The sequence below is a fragment of the Diadema setosum genome, chromosome 19, assembly GCF_964275005.1.
Source record: "Diadema setosum chromosome 19, eeDiaSeto1, whole genome shotgun sequence".
Lineage (NCBI taxonomy): Eukaryota > Metazoa > Echinodermata > Echinoidea > Diadematoida > Diadematidae > Diadema > Diadema setosum.
Window position 1 is genome coordinate 33360493 of NC_092703.1, and position 12562 is coordinate 33373054.

A 12562-nucleotide genomic window follows, 5' to 3' on the forward strand; every position below is an offset into this window, starting at 1 on the left:
GTGTGCACATACACATGCGGAGCTGATGAGGATGTGTAGAACCAGTTTCCATGGCAAGGAATGGCTATGACATCACACGTTGGTACTCTATGGATGCCCGCTCACAGACATCAGTCATCTTTTGTCCTACATACTTTTCCTTATTTTTGTTTTTTTCCCACCACTCAAAAGTATCTTTTCAAGTTCATGCATGGCTCTGATCGAAGAATACGCCAAATGAGAACACTCGCAAAACATTGCTACCAGTATTACATGTATGTTGTAAACTAAGACACTGTGCAAGTAAGGAGAAATGACTGGCTAAAAATATTATGTGCCTTGTATGAAAAGCCATTGTTACTGCCTTCTGATACTTCTAATTCTTTTTTTTTTAAACTTTCATACCATGTTATCACTTGTTTGTTTGTTGGTTTGTTTTCTTTCTCTCTGTTTTCTTTCTACATGATATCAGCTTAATGTTTTAGTTTGTCAGGGGTGCTTGTTTAGGGCTTCTTACAAGATATAGGTCTTTCTTTTCTTTCTTTTTTTATTCAGCTCACATGATTTAGTTTTGCAATTCAGTATATCATGTAGTGGAATATCAATTATGTCATTTGCATTATTGTGTTTTCATGGAATGCACCCTACGAGCATGCATGGCTTCTATAGCATTCTTCCCAATTTTCAGCATTTTCACATACTTGAGAAATGATTTTTTTTTAATCTTTATTTTTAATTGCATCATTATGAATTACTTTTATTGTGTATTCTAATGATACATGTATTATCTGCAGAGTTTCATATTTTTGTGATCTTGTTAGAGATGGAAAAATGAATGTATGCATGAATGAATGAATGAATGATTTTGTTGGAGATGGAAACATGAATGTATGAATGTATGAATGAATGAATGAATGAATGAATGAATGAATGAATGAATGAATGAATGAATGAATGAATGAATGAATGAATGAATGAATGAATGAATGAATGAATGAATGAATGAATGAATGAATGGAGTGAGTGAGTGAATGAATGAATGAATAAGTGAATGAATGAATGAATGAATGAATGAATGAGTTTGTTGGAGATGGAAACATGAATGTATGCATGAATGAATGAATGAATGGAGTGAGTGAGTGATTGAGTGAGTGAATGAATGAATGAATGAATGAATGAATGCATGAATGAATACGTGAAGGGAAGAAGGAAGGAAGGAATGAATAATTGAATGAGCAAACAATCAAATCTGCACAGATGTCTGCTTGGCGAGTTTTCATCTCATCAGAGTTTTCTCCTTGTGTTGATTGCCAGGATGTGGTTTGAGATCAGCAGCATTCAAATGATGCAGACCGTGGAAGGACTGGTGTCACATCTCAGTGAAAGCAAATGCCTGGAACTGGCTGAGATACACACTGCCATGCTGGTATCAGCTGACGGAGAAATGATCACCAGTATATGTGGTGAGTGTTGCTTTGTATTCATTGCGCGGATTAGCACCATTGGTAAGTTTAAGAAAACAAAGAAACAAAACCAATAACTTATCAACGAAATAAAAAAGATGCAGGATAATGGTGATAGTGATGGTCACCAAAAGATTTTTCTGCATACTGTAAAGCAGGATATATTTGTGGCATGAAATTTTTGGGAATTGGAGGCAACAGCTTTTTCGAGGCATGAAATTTTCACGAATTGCCACTGGAATTCAATGCATATAATGTAGGCAAGAACTTTCTCATTCATTTTAATTTTGTGAATCTCTGCTCTTGCAAAATTTGTGAAATTAAATTGCCGACAAACATTTCTTTACAGAATTCCACTTTTAAAGACTAGCTGGTATACGGTATGTTGAAGTTATTTATAGCCTCGGCATTAATTTTCATAAACTGTTTTTCGAAGTCAAAACTGAAGAAAACCACAAATGTTGTTGCTTTTTCCATTTTCCACATCTCTATGTGCTGATCTCTTTGCTTTATGTGGGGAGTACCCTTCAAATATATCTCATCATGATATTAATGTCTTGAGATCTGTAGACTGGCATTTTATGAAGACAGGTTATATGGATTGATTGATTCTATGGCAATCATAGGCATGAAGGCCTGGAGGCCTCTTTCCCCAAAGTCCCCGAAGTTTGATATGTCATTCTTAGATGTTACTGTTATATGCGGAATATTTCACAAGGTTTTTATTTTCGTGAATTTTGCAAGTCGGGTGCTATTTGGAAAATTATAAACACGCGAAAATATTAACTCTTCCCTACATGTGTGGCGTGCACGCATGTATTTCTCTTTTCAGGACTCTACTCCACAATCAAGATTTCAGCCACTTGCAAAATTGTCGGGAAGTCCTGATTTGTGAAATATTAGACTCGCTAATTATATAGCATACACAGTAGTCTGCAAGAATGCATGCAGAATGAACTTGCCATACATGGGTGATCTGGAGACCTGCTGGATCTCTTATTTCTGTTGGGTTTTCTTTTTTCTTTTTTTATTTACTAGTCATACAGAGGTAGAAATGTAATTACATTACCCTTTAATATACAGTCCTCTTAGTTTTCACTGTGATTTTCCTAGCCCAACTTTGTCACAGTGGAGGAATTTTTCTTTGCATCAGTGGGTTTGCCAGTATTCATATTTTCCATGAACAATGAATTACAGAGTATTTTATAGGCTGGCATGTCCTCAGTGCAATCCTGTACCTGGCCCCATCCAGGGTTAAGGCCACACCCATGCTCTACATCCCCCCCCAAAAAAAAAAGGATTGAGGCCATTATGTGAATTTGCTCTGACCAGTCAAACTGCTAGCATTGAATTTCCTAAACAGGAACTCAATCAATCAAACAAGCAAACAAGTAATCAAGCAAGCAAACGTGTTAAACCTCGCTAGAGTCAACAGTTTGTGTTAGTTGTGGCACTTATTTTTCTGTGTTGTTATGATGAAATTCTTTGTGTAAGTTGACATTTCCACAACGACAAGCCACGTACCTGTATGTTGACATGATTTCTTCAAATATTGTTTGTTAATTGCTTTGCACATGTTTACAGGTGTTTTTGTGTTAGTACAATGATGAAGGACAACAGAAGGGCAAATGTCATAGTTGATGTAGTTCAATTCTCCTTGCCATTGCGTGACACCCAAAAAAAAAAAAAAAAAATGTCACGTGTGCCCGAATACTGGAAATATGATGTCTGTGTTGTTTGTTGCTTTGTTGGTGTGTGCATGTGTGTCATGTTCCTTGATATATGTGGTCAGCCGTTTCTGACTTTTCCAAAGCCTGTCAAACTAGGATGTGCGAGTTGGGGGGAATCTGACAAGTTCCTTTTCTGCTTTTGTCTCTTAACAGTGATGATAGACAGCTTTAGATCTGTGACGAAATTTAGGCAAAAAATGGTGTTCTGCACATGCGCGAGACAGCTTTTTCCAATGTCCAACCCACAGGAGGAGGCGTCGCCTTATAGCATTTATGTTGTAGATCTAAAGCTCGCTAATGATGATCTGTAATAAGTATTGTGTTTATGACTAGGGAGAGATTATGTCTTGTTGTAACTCTAGTTTTCATGTGGAAACAGAAACGCATCAGTTTAACAATTGTTGTGACCAAGGTATTTGAATAGCAGGCTTTCAAGTGGCCCTACTTTTCCTACTTTTTCCTACTTTTTACTGCTGTCACTACTTTTCCTACTTTTTTGCTCAAAATCCTACTTTTTCCTACTTTTTTGGTGAAAAACCCAGCAAAAAAAAAAAAAATGTGCAAGGCTACTTGAATAGTTGATACTGTAAAACGAGGAACTTTTGCATGCATTTTAATTTCGCGAACTTCGCGAGCGCCAAAATACGCGAAATTAAAATGCACGCAAAAGCTTTTGTCTTCACTACATGTATTGAATGCCAGTAGCAATTCGTGAAAATTTCATGCCACGAAAAAGGCTGTCGGCTCCAATTCGCGAAAATTTCATGCCACGAATATATCATGTTTTACAGTATTCAGAAATGATGAGTAGACTCTAGTTGCAGATTCTTACTGGTGGGGAGAGCCTCTTCAGCATGAAAGAGGGATAACACAAACCAATCAACCACAAGACTGCTGCCAGCCTCAGCTTTTGCTCCTGTGCAGATGTGATTGATCCCACTGATATTGCAGCCTAGGACATGGAGCAGTGCTCATCCAGCTCTCATCATTGCTCAAAATTACCAGGCTCTCCAAAGGAGCAAAAGTGAGGCTGAGGCAGCAGGGTTGTGAGTACAAATTAAGATTTACATGTAGCAGTGGCGTATCGGGGGGGGGGGGGGGGCAAGGGGGGCACGTGCCCCGGTCGCCACTCCTTGGGGGCAAAAAACGAAAAAAACGAAAAAAAGAAGAAGAAGAAAAAAAAAACGAAAGAAGAAAAGAAGAGGAAGAAGCAGGAAAAAAAAAAAAAAACCTCGCCCGGACGGGGTGGGGGGGGGGGGGAAAGGGGGAGGGGCAGAAAACCAAATCAAACAAGATAAAAACAAAACATGATGACGCGGACAAATAACAATGTTTGTTATTTGTTTTCGGCTCGCTCGCTGCGCTCGCTCGCCAAAATTTAACCAAAAAAAAAGATAAGAACAAAACGTGATGATGACGCAGAAATATACAAATTTTGGCTCACTCGCGCATACTAATTTAGAGTATTTCTCAAGTCCTCAGTTTGTTGGTATGAATCGTTATCAATCAGACCGTCACTATATCTTGATTAGAATTGTAAGATTTAATAATAAAAAAAGAAAAAAAAGACATGTTTGTAAGCTGAAATACAAACATTTTCGGCTTGCTCGCTGCGCTCGCTTGCCAGAATTTATCCAAAAAAAAAGATAAGAACAAAACGTGATGATGACGCATAAATATACAAATTTCCGCTCACTCGCGCATACTAATTGAGAGTATTTTTTTCAAGTCCTTAGTTTGTTGGTATGAATCGTTATCTATAAGGCCGTCACTATATCTTTATTAGAATTGTAAGATTTAATAAGCAAAAAGTGACAAGAATCCCATGTTTTGTCAGTTGAAATACAAAAATTTTCGGCTCCCTCGCTGCGCTCGCTTGCCTAAATTTATCAAAAAAAGATAAGAACAAAACGTGATGATGACGCAGAAATATACAAATTTCTGCTCACTCACGCATACTAATTGAGAGTATTTTTTTTTCAAGTCCTTAGTTTGTTGGTATAAATCGTTATCTATAAGGCCGTCACTATATCTTGATTAGAATTGTAAGATTTAATAAGCAAAAAAATGACAAGAATCCAATGTTTTGTCAGCAGGCACGTGCCCCGGTCGCCACTCCTTGGGGGCGCAAAAAACGAAAAAAACGAAAAAAAGAAGAAGAAGAAGAAAAAACGAAAGAAGAAAAGAAGAGGAAGAAGCAGGAAAAAAAAAAAAAAACCTCGCCCGGACGGGGTGGGGGGGGGGGGGGGAAAGGGGGAGGGGCAGAAAACCAAATCAAACAAGATAAAAACAAAACATGATGACGCGGACAAATAACAATGTTTGTTGTGTTGTTGTGTGTGAAATACAAACATTTTCGGCTCGCTCGCTGCGCTCGCTCGCCAAAATTTAACCAAAAAAAAAGATAAGAACAAAACGTGATGATGACGCAGAAATATACAAATTTTGGCTCATTCGCGCATACTAATTTAGAGTATTTCTCAAGTCCTCAGTTTGTTGGTATGAATCGTTATCAATCAGACCGTCACTATATCTTGATTAGAATTGTAAGATTTAATAATAAAAAAAGAAAAAAAAGACATGTTTGTAAGCTGAAATACAAACATTTTCGGCTTGCTCGCTGCGCTCGCTTGCCAGAATTTATCCAAAAAAAAAGATAAGAACAAAACGTGATGATGACGCATAAATATACAAATTTCCGCTCACTCGCGCATACTAATTGAGAGTATTTTTTTCAAGTCCTTAGTTTGTTGGTATGAATCGTTATCTATAAGGCCGTCACTATATCTTTATTAGAATTGTAAGATTTAATAAGCAAAAAATGACAAGAATCCCATGTTTTGTCAGTTGAAATACAAAAATTTTCGGCTCCCTCGCTGCGCTCGCTTGCCTAAATTTATCAAAAAAAGATAAGAACAAAACGTGATGATGACGCAGAAATATACAAATTTCTGCTCACTCACGCATACTAATTGAGAGTATTTTTTTTTCAAGTCCTTAGTTTGTTGGTATAAATCGTTATCTATAAGGCCGTCACTATATCTTGATTAGAATTGTAAGATTTAATAAGCAAAAAAATGACAAGAATCCAATGTTTTGTCAGCAGGCACGTGCCCCGGTCGCCACTCCTTGGGGGCGCAAAAAACGAAAAAAACGAAAAAAAGAAGAAGAAGAAGAAAAAAACGAAAGAAGAAAAGAAGAGGAAGAAGCAGGAAAAAAGAAAAAAACCTCGCCCGGACGGGGTGGGGGGGGGGGGGGGGGGGGGAAAGGGGGAGGGGCAGAAAACCAAATCAAACAAGATAAAAATAAAACATGATGACGCGGACAAATAACAATGTTTGTTGTGTTGTTGTGTGTGAAATACAAACATTTTCGGCTCGCTCGCTGCGCTCGCTCGCCAAAATTTAACCAAAAAAAAAGATAAGAACAAAACGTGATGATGACGCAGAAATATACAAATTTTGGCTCATTCGCGCATACTAATTTAGAGTATTTCTCAAGTCCTCAGTTTGTTGGTATGAATCGTTATCAATCAGACCGTCACTATATCTTGATTAGAATTGTAAGATTTAATAATAAAAAAAGAAAAAAAAGACATGTTTGTAAGCTGAAATACAAACATTTTCGGCTTGCTCGCTGCGCTCGCTTGCCAGAATTTATCCAAAAAAAAAGATAAGAACAAAACGTGATGATGACGCATAAATATACAAATTTCCGCTCACTCGCGCATACTAATTGAGAGTATTTTTTTCAAGTCCTTAGTTTGTTGGTATGAATCGTTATCTATAAGGCCGTCACTATATCTTTATTAGAATTGTAAGATTTAATAAGCAAAAAATGACAAGAATCCCATGTTTTGTCAGTTGAAATACAAAAATTTTCGGCTCCCTCGCTGCGCTCGCTTGCCTAAATTTATCAAAAAAAGATAAGAACAAAACGTGATGATGACGCAGAAATATACAAATTTCTGCTCACTCACGCATACTAATTGAGAGTATTTTTTTTTCAAGTCCTTAGTTTGTTGGTATAAATCGTTATCTATAAGGCCGTCACTATATCTTGATTAGAATTGTAAGATTTAATAAGCAAAAAAATGACAAGAATCCAATGTTTTGTCAGCTGAAATACAAAATTTTTCGGCTCGCTCGCTGCGCTCACTCGCCAAAATTTAGCAAAACAAAAAAAGAACAAAACGTGATGACGCAGAAATATACAAATTTCGCTTCACTCGCGCATACTAATTGAGAGCATTTTTTTCAAGTCCTTAGTTTGTTGGTATAAATCGTTATCTATAAGGCCGTCACTATATCTTGATTGGAATTGTAAGATTTAATAAGCAAAAAATGACAAGAATTCCATGTTTTGTAAGCTGAAATACAAAAATGTTCGGCTCGCTCGCTGCGCTCGCTCGCTGCGCTCGCTCGCCAATATTCATCAAAATTTATTTCATTTAAATCACCCTTAAAAGACCCCTTTTAGGTGCTTGAAAAAGCATATCATGTGGACTTTTTTTTAAAAGTCCCTACCGGGATGGGGTTGGGGTTGAACACACAGAATTTAGGGGCGCAATTTTCGCATTTGCCCCGGGTGCCGTTTTCCCCAGATATGCCACTGATCAAGAGTTCTGGTGAGTATCAACGAAAACTACTCCAAAAAGCCTGCACATGTCCTGATTTATTCCTACTTTTTTTTTCTTTAATGCCCTACTTTTTCCCTCTCATGTCCTACTTTTTCCTACTTTTTCACATTACCTTGCTTGAAAGCCTGGAATAGAATCTTAACATGGCTGATCATATATATGTCCCGGCTGGTCAATATTATTTACATATGAGAATCGTGGCTCAACATGCTTTTCTGTTTATTCCAATGGTCTCCTTCACAGATGAAAGAAAAAAAAGTAAAAAATATCATTAAACTTCCAACATCAGCAATCCATGTCATATCATCTTACAACTGCGCATGTGTTCACCAACAATTAAAAGTGACTGAAAACACCTTCAATTTTGTGTAAGCGTGTGTAACACTTTGACATCCCGTAGACTTTGTTACACGTGGGTCGACATTACCGTCGGTCGACAGATTTTCTCCTGAATGTCAACTTATGCAAGTTGTATGGTAAAATTGTTTGAAGTTAGCTGGTATTAAGGTTCTAGGACAATTACCCCCTTGACAATTACCCCACACCCTTCCCCTGATGACTCCACCCCAAGTCCTAACCCAAATTCTAACCCTAAACCTAACCCTAACCTTTACTCTAACCCTATCACTAACCAGTATGTAGCTGGGGAGGGGGGTGGGGGAGGTACTTTTTTAATTGTTTTTTTTTTTGGGGGGGGGGGCTAATTGTCCTGATGCAGCTATTAAATCAAGGATTTCATCCGTTTTTAGTGTCACAGTGCTACTGAACTCATATTCCTCTCTCTCTCCCCCAGGTGCAGTGGGTAACATGGCGATCCTCTTGAGGTGCGTCTCCCGTCTTTCCTCCCAGGCCAAGGCTGACCTTCTTCTCAGTGCCTTGAGGCAGTTCCAGCTGTGGAGAGAGAAGTCCAACCCGGTCTTCATCTTCAGCGAGTGAGTGATGGTTATGGTTTAGAGCTATCCCCATCCACCTCTCCCCACTTTTCTCTTGGCCATGAGGTCAAAGGTCTATTGTCAAAGTTCAAGTGAAACTTGGTTCAAAGAATATGATCAACTCATTACTGGGTTGCACCATTAAATTTTGTGTCATGTCAATTTCTTGCCAATCATGTGAAGCCGATGACTCAAGATGTAAAGCTAGTATCTCGCCAACGGAGACGTCTCCGCAACGTCTCCAACTTATCAGTCGCAGCAGTCGCGGAGACGTCTCCAACATAAAAATGGCTTGCGGTCTCACCAAGGAGACGTCTCTGAGACGAGTTATGGCAGGTGTCTAAAAATTTCAAATATGATGGAGCTGTTTGCAGGATCACCTGACTTGATCTAGGCAGGATGTCAGCACGCAGATGGTCACTTGGTATCTAAAGTAGGTCAAACTGTGTCAAATAGAGTCGCGGAGACGTCTCCATGGCCTCTCACCAGTTTTTCTGGTCTCCAGAGACGTCTCTTGAGACGTCTCTGAGACATCGCGGAGACGTCACGGAGACGTCTCAGCAGTCGCAGATATGATTAGTCTCCGAGACGTCTCCGCAACTGATGGAGACGTCTCGGAGACGTCGCTGAGACTTCGCGAAAAATCGAACATGTTTAAATTTCTTGCGACTCCTCAGAGACTCTGCAATTTTCAGGAAACGTCTCAGAGACGTCGCTGAGACGTCTCTGCAACTAGCAAAATCTGGAGTTACGAACTAGTCGCGAACTAGTTTCAAGCCTGGTGAGATACCCCCTTAATGTAGACCCACTCGGCCGTCAGATGGTAAAACGGTCTAACTCGAAAATTTGACTTTTTGAGGTAAATTCACTTTCCGGGACATGTGAGGGTGCTCTTTCCAATGGTGCTATCGAGAAAATCCCATCATGTCTTGTTTTAGAGATAATTTCCGCTATCTTGGTACTTTTTTGTATTTTTCCTTCAGATTTGATGGTAAAACAGTCTATCTTTGAGTTATCCCATTGTCGGTAATATCGTTTGGAGGTAAAACGAGCTATCTTTTACATAAACCATATAACCTTCTTAACTGAGATTTTTTAAATCATCGCTGTCAGATGGTAAAATGGTCTATCTTTGAGTTAGACCAGTTTACACTGTGTTTGTGGTCTATCTAGAAGATAGACCATTTTACCATCTTATGATGTGTAGCGGGAGTGGCGGGAGTGTATACATGTGGTGTGGTTAAACAGTCTATCTGCACAAAAATCTCATTTATTTTATAATTAAAACCCCAAATAAGCACAAAATTCTTCAGTTATCAGTGTTTAATATGTTTCTTCTTGTCCCATTGCTAAAAATGCATTATACCCATCTCCTAAAAAAGCTCAAACCTCTAAACTTTAAAGTCATTTTTCTTAGAACAGCAATTTTCGAGATAGACCGTTTTATCATCTGACGGCCGCACTGGAAGAATTATGCAATATACCGGAGGCATACCAGGCAACGTTTCTATTTCAAAAATTTTAGGACTCTGTGGTTATGATTTTATAAGTGAAATTATTCCCGCACTGAAATGGTTTTTAAAATACGCAATCTGGAGGTTACGATGTAAACTCAGAAGTCTCCCTCCCCATGCGTGATGCCAAGACCAATTTTGTATTGGCTTTTACTGTATGTCCCTAATGTGTATGTACAGTAAGACCAGAAGCATTCACAGCTGAGACTTGCAAGAATTGGAGCCTATGGCCTTTTTTGTGGTATGAAATTTTTGTAAATTGCCTCTGACATTGAATGCATTCTGACAAAACCTTTTGCGTATATTTTGCTTTTGCGAATCCTGGCTTCTTGCAAAATTCACAAAAGTTTTATGCACGTGAAAATTTCATGTTTTACAGTATTAAGTACTTCATTTCCTCTTCTTGTAGTATCCTGGTTTGAATGTCTGTATTCTATTTAAATTTCTTGTAGATCATCATGCTCTTCTCTCTTTTCTGTGAAAAAAAAATCAAAAGCGAATCATACAGCCCTTGCCCGGGTCTCTCCCTAACTTCTTGAATATATCGTATGGTTGAATTTTATAGGGAAGAGTTGGTGGGGGCCCCCTCAGAATTGCTCTGTGCCAACATCAAGATGGTGCAGTTGCTGACACACCTTGTTGAGGAGATCCCTGAGAGACTGGAATCACACAACTGGGATTTTATCCTGTGCTCGCTCATGTCTTGGATTCAGGTTAGTGTCACACCAGTCTATTGTCGGTGCCTGGAGAAGGGTAATGAACTTTGGGCACCATGTATAGCTGTATCAGGATGAATCTTACATCCTGAGGCTGGGTGATCATGTGAAATGATAAATGTGAATCATATGAAGTGAGCAATCTATTGTATCATCATAGTAATCATTTGTTACAGACACATTGTTAGGTGTGAGTAGGTTCGTATACTATGGCTGAATTATAAGGGAATTATTGAATTCAGATATTGCAGAGACTTCAACCCCAAGCACCTTCTGATCTGGAGATTCTCCTGCCTTAAACCCCTAGCAAACGGGAGACTCCTACCTTCCTTGCGACCGGGGTCCAGCTCTGATAATTAGGGTTCTTGATGCTCTCTCATGCTACCTGAGGCTTATTTTTCAACGTACGAAGACCAAAAGTAAGAAATCATTTCAAGCAGGAGAAACAGAGCCAGGGCAAGAGGAATTAAATCTCAAGCGAGAGAACGGGAGATTTTGCAAAAATGGGTTTTCGGCGGGAGATCTCCCGTCGAAAGCGGGAGAGTTGGAGTCTCTGGATATTGTAGCTATACATCTGACGTCGAAGTGTATGGGTACATGAATAGTCTTATGGGGCCTTCACACCGGCCCTTCGTAGAGTTGCTTAGTGGGATGAACCGACTATACGCACTAGGTCTACATAACAATACACCAGGGAACAAAAAGAGATACATGAGATGTATGCAAATCTCACACTAGAACTTTGAAATTTATACAGAAGTCTGCTTAACACGATGCTACTTTAATGTATACTTACGCAATAGTCTTCAATACTAAAATACTGTACGCCAATGCCGATGCAATAGTACACAACACCAGCAAAAAATCCTTGCAGGCCAGATCCAAGGATTTACCGATACAATTCTTCTTCGCATTCTTGTGATAGCTAGCTTCCTCCAACACGTGAGTACACTGCCTAATACCGGTGTACTCTGTATACTGCACTACAGAACTCCACACAGGCCTGGTGTGAAAGCCCCTTTAGAGACTGGTGTACATTAATATCAATAAACAGAAGTCCACAGGTAGTAACAATCTTCATTTTTTTTTTTTTTCATTTCATATATTTCCACATTAAAAAATATGTCAAATACATCATAAAATTGACAATGGGTGCTGAGGGGGACCAATAGAAGCCAGAAGGCTTGTTTAAAAAGACTTGTCTAATGCTCCAATTACATGAATACATAAATAAGCATATAATAAAACATTCTGTGTGGGTATAATAATAATAATAATAATGGTCATTTAGAGAAAGCATGATTGATAATTATCTCCTTCCAAAAATTTTCTCGCACTCAGGCGTGCTCTGAGAGCACTGGGCTCGTGCCCTCGTCTGTACCAGTGGCGACTCTATATGCCGTGACCTGTGACCTTTTGTCATCGGTGGCCAAGCTCCTCGGCGGGTCACACGGTGCCGCCACTCTGCCGGCCAGTCTCTTGACCGAGTGGACAGAGTTCTTCAGCGATGGGGCGTACAGCGTCTTCTTGCCTTCCTTCATGCAACTCATCGGTCAGTTTTTTCACTTGTCTTTCTTATGCATTATTGT

At 39.1% G+C, this 12562-nt stretch overlaps 1 protein-coding gene across 1 annotated transcript in view; it reads left to right on the forward strand.

Annotated features, from left to right (window-relative positions):
• The window catches only part of LOC140242450 (E3 ubiquitin-protein ligase listerin-like), a 63812-nt gene that overhangs the window by 31692 nt on the left and 19558 nt on the right, over positions 1–12562 (forward strand). Inside the window, exons 21-24 of the mRNA XM_072322185.1 lie at positions 1294–1442; positions 8605–8743; positions 10823–10970; positions 12315–12525. Of these exons, the coding sequence (XP_072178286.1) occupies positions 1294–1442; positions 8605–8743; positions 10823–10970; positions 12315–12525 (647 nt within the window). The remainder of the gene's footprint in view (positions 1–1293; positions 1443–8604; positions 8744–10822; positions 10971–12314; positions 12526–12562) is intronic.